At 52.2% G+C, this 16568-nt stretch overlaps 3 protein-coding genes across 7 annotated transcripts in view; all 3 read left to right on the top strand.

Moving 5' to 3' along the window:
• Positions 1 to 2569, top strand: part of Fam193b (family with sequence similarity 193 member B) — a 32177-nt gene extending 29608 nt beyond the window's left edge. For 4 of the 5 annotated variants that reach the window (XM_021179793.1, XM_021179794.2, XM_029468363.1 and 1 more), the window contains 2 exons: positions 207 to 304; positions 2173 to 2569. In XM_021179793.1, the coding sequence (XP_021035452.1) occupies positions 207 to 303 (97 nt within the window). In that variant the 3' untranslated portion in view covers position 304; positions 2173 to 2569. Of the gene's footprint in view, positions 1 to 206; positions 305 to 2172 lie in introns of those variants that run through there. The other variant, XM_029468362.1, reaches the window with a different exon arrangement.
• A 2669-nt stretch (positions 2570 to 5238) lies between these two features.
• Positions 5239 to 11218, top strand: Ddx41 (DEAD-box helicase 41). The gene is made up of 17 exons (XM_021179795.1): positions 5239 to 5413; positions 5488 to 5598; positions 5849 to 6008; positions 6090 to 6164; positions 6275 to 6335; positions 6469 to 6605; positions 7370 to 7442; positions 7542 to 7695; positions 7770 to 7906; positions 8696 to 8858; positions 9409 to 9540; positions 9779 to 9850; positions 9970 to 10066; positions 10214 to 10363; positions 10449 to 10520; positions 10607 to 10717; positions 10903 to 11218. The coding sequence occupies exons 1-17, from the start codon at positions 5354 to 5356 to the stop codon at positions 11037 to 11039; spliced, it is 1902 nt and encodes a 633-aa protein (XP_021035454.1). The 5' UTR covers positions 5239 to 5353; the 3' UTR covers positions 11040 to 11218.
• A 1562-nt stretch (positions 11219 to 12780) lies between these two features.
• Positions 12781 to 16568, top strand: part of Dok3 (docking protein 3) — a 6041-nt gene continuing 2253 nt past the window's right edge. The window contains exons 1-2 of the mRNA XM_021180839.2: positions 12781 to 13370; positions 14184 to 14489. Of these exons, the coding sequence (XP_021036498.1) occupies positions 13305 to 13370; positions 14184 to 14489 (372 nt within the window). The 5' untranslated portion in view covers positions 12781 to 13304. The remainder of the gene's footprint in view (positions 13371 to 14183; positions 14490 to 16568) is intronic.

Below are 16568 nucleotides of genomic sequence, written 5' to 3'. Positions count from 1 at the left end.
CCTTTCTTTTTTTTTTTTAAAGAGTTTTGCCAAATAACCCAGGCTGCCCTCAAACTCAAGGCAGTCATGAGTGTTGGGATACAGTGTATCACTCTAGGCTTCCAGCTGGTTTCTGAGTAAATGGGATGTGTTTTGTCCAGAGGTGGGGTCCAGTAAGGACAGGAAAGAACTTACTGTGTTTTCCCCATATTTCCAAAACCCAATAGGTTCTGTTTGGATTCTGCAAAGCAAACTCGTCAGAAAGTTGCTGTGAACTGGACCAACTTCAGCCTCAAGAAAACCACTCCTAGCACAGCTCAGTGAGGTAGAGACCCCAGCTATCACCAGCACCCACTTCCTTCCATGCTCTGTGCCCCTCTAAACCATTCTGTATGATGACACTAGGGATTTGGGCTCAGGGCTTGCTGGCCCTGCTTTCTGCCCCTATATAGCAACCACATCTCCAGATTCAGTTGCTGATGCTCTGCGCCCTACCCTTCTGTGTGTTCCCTCACCAAGGCCTCTGCTCTTCCATCAGTCCTCCCTGGTTTTGCCCTTCCCTGAATCTTGCTGCTGCTTCTCCTGAAGGTCAGCTTCCTGGGCTGTCAGAACTGGGGCTCAGTCTCCCAGAGCATCCTGGCAACAGCAGACTTCATGGAGTTGCTCCATGCTTGGGCAGTGGGCTTACCCACTTGTTTCCTCAGTGCAGGCTATCCCTTCCACCTGAAGCAGCATAGAGTCCAGCCCTGAGGGGACAGTGGCAGGCCATTGATAAATCACGGAGGTGCTGATGAGGCATATACACCTGCATGCCAGAAGAGGGCAACAGATCCTGTTACAGATGGTTGTGAGCCACCATGTGGTTGTTGAGAAGTGAATCAGGACCTCAGGAAGAGTAGTGCTCCTGACTGCTAAGCCAACCCCTACCCACCCCCTTTTTTTTTAACTATGTATTTTTATTTACGTGTTATTGGTGTTTCACCGGTGTGTTTGTCTGTGAGAGGGTGTCCAATTCCAAGTTACAGATAGTTGTAAGCTGCCATGTGGGTACTGGGAATTGAACAAATTCCTTTGGAAGAGCAGCTAGTGCTCTTAACCTCTGAGCCATCTCTCCAGCCCCACAGTTCCGTGTCTTAACTTTGTGCTGTGTATCTGCATCAGGAATTTTTTTGTCTGAGAACTGCATAACTGCCCTTAGTACAATGGGAGCTCTGACCTGTGTACACATACTCTTGAGGTCCCCACCTGACACTATGTTCCTGTGTCCTTTAAAAATTTATCTCTGGGTTGAAGCAGTAAGCTTTCTGGAATCTGAATAACTCCCCCAGGGCAGTACAGAGGCCTGAAGCCAGGGCAGCCTCCAGAGTTGAGGCTCCCTGTGCTATGCATATGTTGCCTCCAAGTTAAAGCTACTTTCTTCAGAGCCACCTCAGGCTCCTGTGCTTTGAGGAGACTGATTCTTTGCCACCAGGATAACCACACCCCAAGGGTAGCTTCTAGAGATAAGGTATCTCTGACCTTTCTTTCCCATCACCACAAGAGTAAGGAACAACAAAGACCCCATCTGCTGCCTCTATGAAGAGATAAAGGGTCACACCTCACATAAACCCAATCACTGGTCTCCTGAGAAACCTAATCCAGCCATCTTCTATTTTAGCTAATCTCTTCCAAGACAGGAAGGCCACTGCCCTCCTCCCCACCCTCACGAGTGTACATCCTGGAGCCATTCCATCATTTTCCAGGAAGCTCTAGGAGGCCACAGTGCTGACACAGCCTCGGAACCCAGCCCAGGCTATCTCCTTGAACCTGAGCAGGAGTCTGAATCCAGGGTTAGCCTCCACTAGCACCTGTAAGTGCTACCGAGTTCTTACTCAGCCCTGACCTGCACAGGGGTGCTGCAGGAAGGGCCTTCGTTTTCTTAAGGACTGTCCCTTATATTGACAGAACCTCAGAACTGGGACTCTATCCCTCACAGTTTTAAACTTCATTTTCTCCTGAAAATTTTCCTGTTTCTCCTATTTCCATTTGGGAAATCTGTCGCTTGTTTTTAGCCCAAGAAACGAAGCTAACACTGCATATTACCACTTCCCCAGACCCAGATGCAGCAGGGCTGGGCAGAACCAGCAAGGCCATCGGGGGCGAGGAGAGAGGGCCTGGTACTCACTGTGATCTTACCCTCTTCTTCCCTCTCAGCCCTGCCCACGTTGACGTCTCCAGGTCACCTCAAGGTCCCAGCTCAAGCTGCAGATGTAGTTCTGACGTGCCCTGCCACCTGTCTTGACCTGTCCTGCTCCCACTACCCTGACCAACCAAAAGCTGAATGGACGCCATGCTGTGCTGGGGCCTGTGAGGACCTTGGCAGAGCCACTTCCTGGTGCTATGCTGCCTGCACTCAGAGCCCAGGGCTGGGCTGGCCTGTGAACCAAGGACTGGTGGGACTGCTGGGCTGGCCTGTGAGCAAGGGCTGGTGGGACTGCTGGCCCAAACCTGCTCTCTTTGTGTTTGGTTTCTGTTTTGTTTTTTTAATTCTTTACTTTTGATACTGTGAATATCTTTCGTGGGGAAAGATAAAGCAACATTTGGACACAGAGTTAGTATGATGGTGATTTGCTGATCTGAATGGGGCGTGGGAGAGAGGTATATGTACTAAGAAACAGAGGTCTGTCTTAGTCACCATCTACAGCAGTATTCTGCTCAGGCAGTCTGCCATCATTCTTACATAACCCTTAGAGTCCCCAAGCAATTCTGAGTGGGGCTGACAGCCCAACATAATGGAGATGGAGGACTAAGGTTATGACAGCAAAGTGACTGCTAAACCGTCTGGCTGGGCCCAAAGACTGTGGCTGTTGTCACTGTCTAGGCCCTAGGCCCTGTCTCCTATTGGGAGGACTCAAGTACATAAACCTAGAACACTATATGGGCTGGGAGCTCGACAGTGGCCACCTCTGCACAATGAGAGGCTGATTCAGTCTAGTGTTTCAGGATTGCTGGGAATTGAACCTGGGTCCTCTGGAAGAGCTCAGTGCTCTTGACTGCTGAGCCATCTCTAGCCCTCGAGAGAGTCCTTAATCCACCGGGCAATGGTGGTGCATGCCTTTAATCCCAGCACTCGGGATTTCTGAGTTGGAGGGCAGCCTGGTCTACAGAGTGAGTTCCAGGACAGCCAGGGATACACAGAGAAACCCTGTCTTGAAGAGAGAGAGAGAGAGAGAGAGAGAGAGAGAGAGAGAGAGAGAGCGCCTAATCTTTAGTCCACATTGGAAGACTGAAGAAGCTAAGCTCTGATGTCAGCAGAGTAGGTGCAAAAGCAACATTTCCTCGGATCTCCTTATGTCCAGGATACCACTGAGGAAAGTACAGCGCATTTGAGTGTAGTGTCTTCACCCCTCAGTTAATCCTTCCCAGAAATGCCCTTACAGGTTCACCTTGCTTAGCCCTTACACTTTCACTTAGTTTTCCCCTCTGCAAGATGATCACGTGGACCTAGGTTGGATATAGCCTTTTACATATGCATGAGACCAGAGGCCCTGAGGCCTTTACAACTATGCACCTGGAGCCCTGGCCAGTTGAGAGCTACCCACACCATACCAACACAATTGGAGCAGTTAAGGGCAAACACCTTTTATGAAATAGATCTACGTGTCCAGTGGGAATGGGATATGTATACACTCATAAACCTGAAAACAAAACACATACTAAACATCTATAAAGTCAAGGAATCCACTTCACCTTCCCAAAATCCTACTTTAATGTGGTAGATTTACTGAAAAAATGCCTCACATGTGCCGTGTCCAGGCTGAAGTCTTTTTAAAGATCTGTTTTATGTGTGAGTGTTTTGCTCACACTATAAGCCTGGTGTTGAAGGTCAGAAGAGAGCATTGGATTCCACAGAAATGGAGTTAGAAATGTGAGGCACCATGTAGGTGCTGAGAATCCAATCTGGGTCCTCTGCAAGAACCAATGCTCTTGGCCTGAGCCACCCTCCAGCCCTGCTAAATGCCATTCTTAGCAAGCATCTGCTGGGCTCTGCAGTTAACCCGTACTCTTCCTCTCCTCTCCCACGGGAGCAGGAGCCAGACCACAGGCTCACAGCTCCTGCGTCTCAGCCTGTTTAAGTTTCAGGAAAGGGAAAACAGTTGAAGCCTTTTCTCTGTATTGGCTAGCTTTGTTTTTCACACTTAAAACTGCTCTCTAAAATTCCAGTTGTGGCAAGAGTTAAAGTCTGGTCAAGTACCTACAAAATCTTCTAGCTTTGGCCTTCGGCACACGGTCACCAGCTAGGTGACTCCTGATTTTCTTTCACATTCCCCACCCCTCCACAATTATTCTTCCAGTATGAATTCCGGGTGTTTGTTTCTTTACCATGAGTTCTTACTGTGTAGCCCCAGCCGGCTTCAAACTCAGATCTGCCTGCTGAGTGCTGGGATTAAAGGTGCATGCAACCACCTGGCTTTTGAATTTTAATTATTCTTCAAGAGAGGCTACTTGCTATGAATATCACGAAAATCGATTTGCACTTCCTTTGTGATTTCATGCTAGGTATTGTGATATACACAATCCCAGCACTCATGAGGTTGAAGCAGGAGGATCACCACAAGTTTGAAGCCAACCTTGGCTACATGGCAAGACCCTCTCTTAGGAAAAAAAGTCCTTTTATTTCTCCCAATCTCAAAACACTTTGGCACTCCATGATGATCGATGCACCTATTACAGATAAAGGAGCAGCCAGCACTAGCTCTGTCTTTCCTCCTTAAAGTAGGACTCCTGACAACCTGGGCCCTTCTCCTTTTCCCCTTACCTCACACCAGCCCCTGAGATCTCTGCAGATGCCCTAAGGAATCTGGTTATTTGCTCTACACTCTCAGCCCCTTTTCTGCTCTCCTGATGGTGACTCCTCCCTCCACTAACTCGAAAACCCAGATCCAGCATCTCTTCTGTGCTATCTCTAGCTTCCCAGGTGGTCACTCTGAGATGTATATCATTTACACACATAACATACAAGGTTAAAAAAGACCTTGACCATTATTTTACTTCCGACCCGTCGGAACAGCGGTGTTATCTCACACTAATGGGGAATAATATTCTGCGAGCACCGCTTGCAGGGCTGAGACTCCTGGCCGCCAGAGGGCACAACGCTCCCAGGGAGCGTGCGGAGGGTGGGGCGTGTTCAACAGATTCATCCTTTAACCTACGACTTGGGTCTTCTGCGCATGCCTCAAATCCTCCCGCTACCCACAAGGCTTCGCCAGACCCAATTGGCTCCGCTGCGCGTCCACAAACGCGCCGCTGGAAGAAGATTGTCCCGGTTCGCGATCCGGCGCTCACGCCGTTGCTAGGCGACCACAGCAGTTTTTCCTATCTGATTGGAGCTCAGATGCCCTGGCATTGCGCATGTGTGCGGCCTACGATGGAGGAGTCGGAACCCGAGCGGAAGGTGGGACTGAGGTTTGGTTCACGCGAGGGGGTGCGGGCAGGGGGAGGGGCCGCGGCTGACTCGGGTCTCCGCAGCGGGCACGCGCGGACGAGGCGACCGCGGGTGGGAGCCGCTCCGAGGACGAGGATGAGGACGACGAGGACTACGTACCCTATGTGCCGTTGCGGCAGCGCCGGCAGCTACTGGTGAGGGGCCGCATCCCTGGTGCAACGGCAACGTGTCCCCGGCCGTCAGCGGGAGGGGGGATCTGGGGAGCTGTAGTCCCACCTTGGGTCGTGGTTCTGAGGAAGACCAGGGACTAGTGAACCTGAGTTCCGGACAGACGTGCGCGTCAGTGCACACGACTCCCTTCCCGGAAAATGCCCTCCCGAGTGCTGTGCCCCCTCACCTGCCGGGTCGTGGGCTTGGCTCTGAGGGACACTGGTGGGACCTCAGCTCCAGAAGCTGCTGCAGCGAAGACGCAAGGGCGCTACGGAGGAAGAGCAGCAGGACAGTGGCAGTGAGCCCCGAGGAGATGAGGACGACATCCCGCTGGGCCCTCAGTCCAATGTCAGCCTCCTGGATCAGCACCAGCACCTCAAAGAGAAGGCTGAAGGTGGGCCTAGCAGGAAGGAGAGAGGACGGGCCTAGGCCGCAGTGCTCCTGCTTCTCTGACCTCTTCGGCTTCTTTTCTCAGCACGCAAGGAGTCTGCCAAGGAAAAGCAACTGAAGGAAGAAGAAAAGATTCTGGAGAGTGTGGCTGAAGGCCGAGGTACCATTATAGTTGGTTCAGAGTAGAGGTGGACTGAGCCACTTCCTCCCGATTTCAAAGGCGAGACCTCTTGGGTGGTCTTGCTCAATGAGCCATGTCTGTCTCCTCAGCCTTGATGTCAGTGAAGGAAATGGCCAAAGGCATCACCTATGACGATCCAATCAAAACTAGGTATGCCTTTCCAGTAAGTATATGAGGTTGGGACTGGCAGTGGTACCCTGACGCCCAGCTGTGCAGACTGGGGAGGGAGCTGCCCCACCATACTCTACCGTGTTGCCCTCTCCTGCCCATCGCCTACCCATAGTTGGACACCCCCGCGTTATGTCCTGAGCATGTCTGAGGAGCGGCATGAGCGAGTTCGGAAGAAGTATCACATCCTGGTGGAGGGGGATGGTATCCCGCCACCCATCAAGAGCTTCAAGGAGATGAAGTTTCCTGCAGGTACCCGAGGAGAAGGGAGGCACTGTGCTTTATCATCTTGCCCCTGTGAGATTATGTGTCCCAGCACCCACTGCGCTCAGCAGTGGGAATGGAGAGTTGGAGATAGGAGGTCTCTCTGTGGTTGTTGGTGGCACTTGGTTTGGGGGGAGGAGCTCTTTTGAGACAGGATCTCTTTCGGCAGCCCAGGCTGACCTCAAATCCAAAACAGTCCTCCTGCAGCATCCCTACTGAAAGCTCGTGCTAGCTAGCACTGGGGGCATAACCACCACACCCTGTGGGCAGTTGTGAAACCACGTGTCATTTTGGAGGCTTAATTGTCCCTGGTGCAACGGGACTCCTAGGTTCAGGGCTTATAGGCATGTCCCACCATTCCTCGCTAGAGGAAGGGTTTAATTTTTTGTTTTGTTTTGTTTTGTTTGAGACAGGGTTTCTCTGTGTAGCCCTGGCTGTCCTGGTACTCACTCTGTAGACCAGGCTAACCTTGAACTCAGAAATCTGCCTGATTCTTCCTCCCAAGTGCCGGGATTAAAGGCGTGTGCCACCACCGCCTAGCGAGGAAGGGTTTCTTTGGACTTATTTTCAGGTGCCTTGGCTATCTTCTGCTTCAACAGAGCTTCCATGAGAACTTAGGCCCAGTGAGCCAGTGGGCATTGGACCTACTGTTTTCTGACACCCCAGCCTCTGTTTCATGATTTACAACTTACAGGGAAGAACTAATTCTACCGGACTCAAGATGCCAATTAAACTCCTGTTCTTTACTACAGCTATCCTTCGGGGCCTGAAAAAAAAGGGCATCCTCCACCCAACACCCATTCAGATCCAGGGTATCCCTACCATGTAAGTGTGGGCTGTGAGTGTGACTGCAACAGAGAAGCCACGCCCATTTATCCAGCTGTCTCCTGCTGGGCCAGTCCTGAAGCTGTCCTTTCCTGACAGTCTGTCCGGTCGGGACATGATCGGCATTGCCTTCACGGGGTCAGGCAAGACACTGGTGTTCACATTGCCCGTCATCATGTTCTGCCTGGAACAGGAGAAGCGGTTGCCTTTCTCCAAGCGGGAGGGGCCTTATGGGCTCATCATCTGCCCCTCGGTAAGATAGGCTAATCCTGGGGTCGGGAGAAGGACTGTGCTGGCTTCCGGTACCAGCCTTGTCTCTGCCTATAGCGAGAGCTGGCTCGCCAAACCCACGGCATCCTGGAATATTACTGCCGTCTGCTGCAGGAGGACAGCTCACCCCTCCTTCGCTGTGCCCTCTGCATTGGGGGCATGTCGGTGAAGGAGCAGATGGAGACCATCCGACAGTACGTACTGATGATCTCGGGGGCATCCCCTGAGTGTCCGGAGAGGTAGAAGAAGCCTTTAGATTAGCTACTGCATGGGCCTCACACAGTTCTTCTGGGAGTCCAGTCCTTGAGGGAAAACGGTTTGGGGTAGGATGGAAAGATGTAGCTGGATATTGTGGGAATAGAACAAATGGAATGTCCCATTCTCTGGGATATTGGAAGTCAGAAAAGGCGTTGCAGGGAAGGTGCCATTTGAAATTGGGAGTCAGTTCAGGTAGAAAGCTCAGAGATTGAAGTCTGGGGTATCCAGAAAAATCAGAACTATTCACTGTGGTTAACCAGACTAAGGTACTGATGTGGACCGGACCCCAGTAGCACCTCTGCTCGGTCCTTTCCAGGTAGTGCAATCCTAGCAGACATCTCTAGCACTCTGGACCAGGCCCCAAGATGATAGTCATACCAGAACCCACCCTATGTCTGAGGTATTCCGAGGCTCAGGGAGGATGCAGGTGTATAACAGATAGCTCATCAGAAATGTGAGCCCAGCAAGGCCAGTAAAGGGGTGCAGGAACCAGGAGAAAACCTCTAGAGACTCAGGATAGCTCTTGTGGGGAAGGCATGACAAAATAAGTGCTGGCCAGAAAGGTCTAGCCCTTACTAAATAAGCTGCTTTTGTTATACAGAAGATAGCCTGGGAAGTGCTGAGAGCCAGGGGAGGAGACAGCGAAAGCACAAGGCAGTGTACAGCCTCTTGGTAGGTCATAGAGATACCCAGGAACCCAAAACTCAGGGTTTCTTTGTTCTCAGTGGTGTGCACATGATGGTAGCCACACCTGGACGCCTCATGGATTTGCTACAGAAGAAAATGGTCAGCCTAGACATCTGCCGCTACCTAGCCCTGGATGAAGCTGACCGCATGATTGACATGGGCTTTGAGGGTGACATTCGCACCATCTTCTCCTACTTCAAGGTGCCCGACCCCTGCACGTAAATACACTCATGTACTGCAAGCTGAGCTGCAGGGTCCCTGCACTGTATGCCCTCTGCTTCTCAGGCTCTGTGGCTCAGCTGTTCAGCATCCCCTGACAGCATCCCCTGTGTGCCCTCTGTCTAGTTCTGCATGCCCTTAGCCCAGTGGTCCTTTTTTTTTTTTTTTTGAGACAGGGTTTCTCTGTGTAGCTCTGGCTGCCCTGAAACTCACTTTGTAGACTAGGCTGGCCTCGAACTCAGAAATCCACCTGCTACCGCCTGCCTCCGCCTCCCGAGTGCTGAAATTAAAGGTGTGCACCACCATGCCCGACATAGCTCAGTGGTTCTTAACCTTCCTAACGATTGATGAGACAACAGCTCCTTGCAAGGTGGTGACCCAACCATAAAGTTAATTTATAGCACCACTTCATAACTGTAATGTTGTTACTATTGTGAATTATATTGTAAACATCTGATATGAAGGCTGTCTGATATGGGACCCCCCCCAAAGGGGTTGAGACCCTCAGGTTGAGAACCACCGCCTTTCTCAGGGCCAACGGCAGACTCTGCTCTTCAGTGCCACCATGCCGAAGAAGATTCAAAACTTTGCCAAGAGTGCCTTGGTAAAGCCTGTCACCATCAATGTGGGTCGTGCTGGAGCAGCCAGCCTTGATGTCATCCAGGTAGGCACACACTCCTTATAGACAGAGTCTTACTAGTATAGGCTAAAGCTGCCTTGCTCCCTTGAAGTTAACCAAAGAGTCCACCTGTGGCCTTTAGCCAAGGCCGTTCTTAGGCTGTCTAGTCCTCACAGCAAGGGGCTTCTGGTCACCTAGCGCAGACTGCGAGCCCAGCTCCAGTGTCGGCCATGACTGGTGAGCTGAACCTTGGGGTCCCCTGACCTGGCCCTTCTGGTGGCAGGAGGTGGAGTATGTGAAGGAGGAAGCCAAGATGGTGTACTTGCTTGAGTGCCTGCAGAAGACACCCCCACCTGTGAGTATAGCTGGGCCAGGCTGGGCCCAGAGTTCCCATGATAAAATGGGATGGGAGGGATGTATGCTAGGTGGGAGTCAGTGTGATACTTTCTAACTGGAGCGGCCTTTTCGGGGCAGGTGCTCATCTTTGCAGAGAAGAAAGCAGATGTGGATGCCATTCACGAATACCTCCTGCTCAAGGGTGTTGAGGCTGTAGCCATTCATGGGGGCAAAGGTCAGGATGGTCAACACATTGGCATAGCCCTGCTGCCATGACAGCTTCCTGCCTTCCTCTCTATCCCCTTCCCCTTCCCTGCCTGGCTAGCCTGCACTACTTCCAACACTCCTACTTTAGTTCTGACACCTACCTGACCCGCCCCAGACCAGGAAGAGCGGACCAAGGCCATTGAGGCATTCCGGGAAGGCAAGAAGGACGTCTTAGTGGCCACAGATGTGGCCTCTAAAGGCCTGGACTTTCCTGCCATCCAGCATGTCATCAACTATGACATGCCTGAAGAGATCGAAAACTATGGTACAGAGCATGGGGATTGGTGGGCTGGACAAGAGGAGGGCTAGGCCTCCGGGAAGTCGACCAGAGCCTGTTCCTTTCTTTGCAGTGCACAGAATTGGCCGCACTGGGCGTTCAGGAAACACAGGCATCGCTACCACCTTCATCAACAAGGCCTGCGGTGAGGCCCTCCACATAGCTGCCTGGCTCTGCCTTGGGTTCTGAAGCCAGGATAGACCCTAATGGTGCTCATTGTCTCTCCCTCAGATGAGTCAGTGCTCATGGACCTCAAAGCCTTGTTGCTGGAGGCCAAGCAGAAGGTACCACCTGTTCTGCAAGTGCTGCACTGTGGGGACGAGTCCATGCTGGACATTGGAGGTGAGTGCTGACTGTGTTGAGCAGGGGCTCTAGTCTTCAGTCTACAGCTGGGTTTCTTGGGGCTAGTAAGGCAAACAGATTGAAATACCAGGAATCCAGTGCTGGCTGGTAGGTCCAGCTGGGGTCAAGACCCAGGACCTGAAACTTGGTCCTGTGACCTTGCTGACCCTTCTCTTCACCCACAGGAGAACGGGGCTGTGCCTTCTGTGGAGGCCTTGGCCATCGGATCACTGACTGCCCCAAACTCGAAGCTATGCAGACCAAGCAGGTCAGCAACATTGGCCGCAAAGACTACCTGGCCCACAGCTCCATGGACTTCTGAGCCGTCTGTCTTCTCTCTTCTCCCCAAGAGTCCAATGCTAGGACACCGGCCATGTGTACACCAGCGCTCAAGACAAGAAGCCAGCCTCCCGGCCCAGCTGGCCTGGGCAGCCCCAGTGCCCTCAGAATTACTATTTTTGTTCTCTTCCCCAGCATTAAAGCACAGTCCCTTTTCTTGGACCAGTTCTTCCTCTCTCACCCACCTACCTGCCCCTTGGGTCCTGCACAAGCCTCTGCCTGCAGTACCACCCTGAGGCAAGACATCTGCAGCTTCCAGAGTTGCCAGCCTCCTATAGAACAGACTTGCTGGCTGGTGTCCCCATCTGGGCTCAGGGTATCTGGTCAGGAATGCCTTGTAACTTGGGAGCCACTGTTAGGGGGTCACAGGGAAATGTTTGTGTCCTGGTTTCCCTCCTATCTGACACTGCCATCAGCTTTAGTCTTCCCTGTAATGGCTGCCCTCCCTGCCTGTGCAAGTTCCCAGCCAGAAGTCCTCTGCTCTGTCTGCTGAGGAAGTGGCAGATGCCACAGAACTGTCATTCTGGCCACAGGCACCCTCTAACTCTGTCCTGCCCCACTCTTCCCTGGGCTATAAAGACAGAAACCAGCCAGGCTGACGCTGCCACAGCTGGGGAGCCACAGGTAAGATGTGTACATGCAGATGTTGCAAGACTGGCTGGCCCACCAACCAGGACATCACCTTGCAGTAAGAAGGCCAAAGGAAAGGTACAGCAGGTTGCAGGTGTCTCCTCGCAGCCCTTCTGCATGGGGACTCTGCAAGGCTTGTGCTGACTCAGCAAAGGTAGCAGTTGCTCAGTCTGGCTGTTACTCGGTGTGTGGCCTCAGGCAAGTTACTCAAGTTATCAGCCTTGATTTCCTCATCGCTGAACTGTCAATGAGAACGCAGAGGGCAGAATCAGGCTGTGTGAGCTCAGAGCTGCCTGGGCCACAACCACGGTGGGCATGGAGCCAAGTGCCAAAGACCTCATGGGTGTATTTCCATGTGTACTGTGTAACACCCCCCCCAAACAGCATTCCTCAGATGAGTTACAGCATTCTTACACAAAGTGACATTACACAGGTGACAAGATACTTCCATAATTTGTATTCATGCAAAGCCCCAAAACTGGCCTCCAGTACAAGGCAGGTCAGGTGGGGTAGGGCAAAGCCACTGGGCAGGAAGCAATGCTTTAAAGCATGTGACCTCCCTGGGGAGCATACTGGGGGCCTGCCGCCCACACTCACGACAAACAGTGAGACTGGATATGGAGCCCTTGAGGCCTGCTGCCTGAAATGTCTGTTGTGTGGGGCTTCACTCTCCAGCCTTGGAGAGCAGTCAGGCAAGGCCTCCAGGAGGAAGCAGCTACCTGTGGCAGGGCAGGGCAGTGGTAAGGGGTGCCCAGAAGGGCCTCATCTGAAGAACTGCACTTCAGGGATTAAAGGCAAGCGAGAGCAGATGGTGTAGAGTTGCCCAGACTAGACTCAAGGGAACAACAGGATTGGTGGACACAGCCAGGGAGGGCCCAGGTGGTGTGAGGATCGAGAGGAGAAAGTGAGCTTTAGAAATATTTCTGAGCCGGGCGTGGTGGCGCACGCCTTTAATCCCAGCACTCGGGAGGCAGAGGCAGGCGGATTTCTGAGTTCGAGGCCGGCCTGGTCTACAAAGTGAGTTCCAGGACAGCCAGGGCTACACAGAGAAACCCTGTCTCGAAAAACCAAAAAACAAAAAAAAAAAAAAAAGAAATATTTCTGAGTGATAACATCAGTTGCCTTAGCACACCCAAGGCCCTGGGTTGAACCCAGTCCTAGAAGAAAGGCAAATGTGCCACTCAGAATGGCAGCCAGTTGAGCAATGTGGAAAGAGAAGGGTCCAAGACTGTGTACTCCCATCCTCACGGTGCACAGCTGTCTGGGAATGGGGGAGGGTTCGGAGCTCATGACTCAGGGTGTCCACCCTGTGGTCAGACACTCAGATCCGGCTGATCCAGGTGCATGTGCAAGAGGCGGTCCTTGCCCCACACCCCATCCCCAACCCCGCTGGCCTCAAGCTCCCCATAGGCAGGTATGGTCTCCTTGGAGCAGCAAGAACCCTAAGGGAGAGATTGGTTCTGAGCACTGTCCCTTAAGTGAAGCCTGGGCTCCCCTCCCCCTGGCCCTGCAGCTGTCTCTGGACAGAGGGAGGGGGAAGTGGCCAAAAAACGAGAAGTAAGAGAAGTTCCTGTCCAGCCTGTACCAGTCTCCTCGGAACTTCAGAACTGCAGTGGCCATGGAGTCTGTGGAGCCCCCTGTCAAAGACGGCATCCTCTACCAGCAGCACGTGAAGTTTGGCAAGGTGGGAACCCCAGGCTGCCAGCCATGGGCAGAGGAGGGAAACCCCTGCTTGGTCACACAGCTTAACTAGACCTGAGGGAACTGGGGACGGGGTCTGGGTGAGGTGAAACCCGGCAATTTGAAAGTGGAGGCTCTTGGCCCAAGAAGGTTAGGGATGAAGCATCCTTTGTAAGACTGCCTCACATAGTGGTAGAGATGCCCAGACCACGAGAGGACTATAAGAATCAAAACCTATGTGTATAATGGCTCCAAGGCTCCTGGAGAAGGCCAGGGCCTGTGTGGCGGGAGCCCTCCGAGGATGGAGCAGACAAAGGCTGGTTCTCCGGGTACTGGGGAGGAGATGGGGTGAGGATTGGCTTTTTGTTTTTTTCTCCTTGAGCATCAGTCTGTACACCCACAGTTAAGCTACAGCTGCACCTGGGCAGATAAACCGTCTGTTTCCTTCGCTAGATGTCATTTGCATGTTTCCTTCCTTACCAGCATGAAGCAGAGGCTGCCTTCCCACCCCACCCAGCCCATGGCCCAAGTGCCCTTTTGGGTTGTGTAACAACAGTGTCAGTTGCTCTGCCCCAACCATTAGATACTAGTAACTGTGCAGGTCATCCAGATGAGGGCAAGGTGTGATTTGAACTCAGGGCTGACCAACCCCAAGTATGGACTTCTCCCTGCCTACCCCTGCCCCAGCAAGGCCTCCTCCTTCCTCTGTAGCCTAAAGTCTTAGGAAGGCAGAAGTCAGCTAGCCAGTTGTTAAGCAGCTTACACAGAGCCAAGGGGCAGGGGGTAGCTTTGTTCCCAAGGGTCTCCTTTCTTACAGAAATGCTGGCGCAAAGTGTGGGCTCTGCTGTATGCGGGAGGCCCATCAGGCGTAGCTCGGCTAGAAAGCTGGGACGTGCGTGATGGTGGCCTGGGACCAGCAGGCGACAGGTCCACAGGGCCCAGCCGTCGAGGGGAACGCCGGGTCATACGCTTGGCTGACTGTGTATCTGTCCTGCCTGCGGATGGCGAGAGCTGTCCCAGAGACACTGGTGCCTTCCTGATTACCACCACTGAGCGAAGCCACCTGCTGGCTGCACAGCACCGCCAGTCCTGGGTGGACCCCATCTGCCAGCTGGCCTTCCCGGTGAGTGATGTGAACTAGCCTGCTGGGACCACCTCACCCCACTCACCCATGTCCTTGCTTAGTCAGATCCTGCCACGTGGTAAACATTGCCAAACCCTGCGAATATGAGCAACAGCTTAGAAACCCATAGAAGGATCCTATATTCTATGCATGTTATAGAGAAAATGAAACCGTAGGTCAGGAGGATGCGTGGGCCTGAGCCCTGAATGACAAGAGCAAGCCCCCAAGGCAGCAGTCTGAGACAGGTGTCTGAGCCAAATGGACAGGTACTGCAATACAATGGTATCATGAGCAAAGGCCCTGGGGCAGGAAAACATGGTGTGTGTAAAGGAGCAGAAGTAGGCCAACCAGCGGCTTAGGCACACAAGTGTGAAGACGTTGGAATGTTCAGTGAGAGCCTATTGAATCCACTTGGGGCCACGTGTGGGTGAGAGGTTTTCTGATGGACCGAAGGGGATGGCTTTGGGTATTAAAGCCAGAGGCTAATGGTGGTAAAGTCTCAGGGTTCATGACAGAAGAGACAAACACGCCTGACTTCCTCAGCAAGTTGATCTTGGGAGGCAGAGCAGCTGGAGAGATGGCTCAGCGGGTAAGAGCACTGACTGCTATTCCAAAGGTCTTGAGTTCAAATCCCAGCAACCACATGGTGGCTCACAACCATCTGTAATGAGATCTGATGCCCTCTTCTGGTGTGTCTGAAGACAGCGCCGTTTTCTTTACATGTAATAAAAAAAAAAATTTAAAAAAAAAAAAAAAAAAAGAGCACTGGCTGCTCTGTGGAGGTCCTGGGTTCAATTCCCAGCACCCACATGGCAGCTCAGAACTGTAAGTCCCAGGGGTTCAGACACCCCTTTCTGACCTCCATGGGCACTGTACGTATGTGGCACACAGACACAGCATCCTTACATATAACAATAGGTAGTAACCACTTAAAGAAAAATCCATCATGACGCCATTATACGGCTGCCATTCTCCCCACTTGACATATAGCCCAGAGAATGAAAGAAGGTGCGGGCAGAACGTGGGCCAGTGCTCACAGCAGCACTGTGTAATCCCCCACAGTGAGACAGCACAAGACCATCCCCCAAGGAAGAGATAAACCAGACCTTGGGCTGGGCCAGGTGCCACAGTCTATGACCTCAGCATTTGGAAGGCAGAGGGAGAAGGATCAGTTCCGTGGCCAGTTCCAGGCCAGCCTGGGCTACTTGAGACCCTGTCTCAAAACCAAGATAAAGAACAACTAATGTTGAAATATGACATAAGACACCAAACGGCAACATGTGCGATTTCCTAATGTTTAAACTTCACAGGACACTCAGAATAAGGATATCGGCATAGCCAGGCGGCAGGTGCATGTGGTGCTCAGGGAGAGGGTTCCGACAGCTGCCTCATGGGGACAGGCTTCTGTTGGACACAATGGCAGGTTCTGGATTAGGTGCTGCTGACAACTGTACAAACTTGTGAATGTACCAAAATCCACCGAACTGGGTGCCTTAAAATAGCAATGTTGAGGACTGGAGAAATGAGTCTGTAGTTAAAAGCACTGACTGCTCTCCCAGAGTAGCTGAGTTCAGTTCCCAGCACCCACATGGCAGCTCACAGCTGTCTGTAACTCCAGTTCCAGAGGACCTGACACCCTCACACCAATACTCATAAAATGAAATTGGAAAAATAAAAAAGAATAGTAGTCTTCACTTGTATTGTTGGTTTGTTTTGAGACAAAGGTTTCTCCGTGTAGCCCTGGCTCTTCTAGAACTTACTCTGTAGACCAGGCTAGCTCTGATCCACCTGCTTACCTCCCAAATGTTGAGATTAAAGGCATGCACCGCTTGCACGGCTACTACCACACCACCACCGAGCTTATCACTTTTGTTTTTTAATTAAGACACGCACAGAGAGCCAGGCAGTGGTGGCATGCACAGAGAGCCAGGCAGTGGTGGCACATTCCTTTAGTCCCTGTGCTTGGGAGGCAGAGTCTGGTCAGTCTCTGAGTTCAAGGCCAGCCTGGTGTACAAGGAAATAAGTGAGTTCCAGGACAGCCAGGGCTACACAGAGAAACCCTGTCTTTTTTTTTTTAAA

Source organism: Mus caroli, chromosome 13 (genome assembly GCF_900094665.2).
Source record: "Mus caroli chromosome 13, CAROLI_EIJ_v1.1, whole genome shotgun sequence".
Taxonomy (NCBI): domain Eukaryota; kingdom Metazoa; phylum Chordata; class Mammalia; order Rodentia; family Muridae; genus Mus; species Mus caroli.
The sequence above is the reverse complement of the archived record's forward strand: the minus strand, read 5'-3'. Positions and strand labels throughout refer to the sequence as shown.

Bases quoted from the DNA above. Each gene is read 5' to 3' on its own strand.
- Ddx41 (XM_021179795.1), top strand. From the start codon at position 5,354: ATGCCCTGGCATTGCGCATGTGTGCGGCCTACGATGGAGGAGTCGGAA. The intron at 6,336-6,468 runs GTATGCCTTTCC...GCCTACCCATAG, and splicing joins GACGATCCAATCAAAACTAG to TTGGACACCCCCGCGTTATG. The intron at 7,907-8,695 runs GTACGTACTGAT...CTTTGTTCTCAG, and splicing joins CAGATGGAGACCATCCGACA to TGGTGTGCACATGATGGTAG.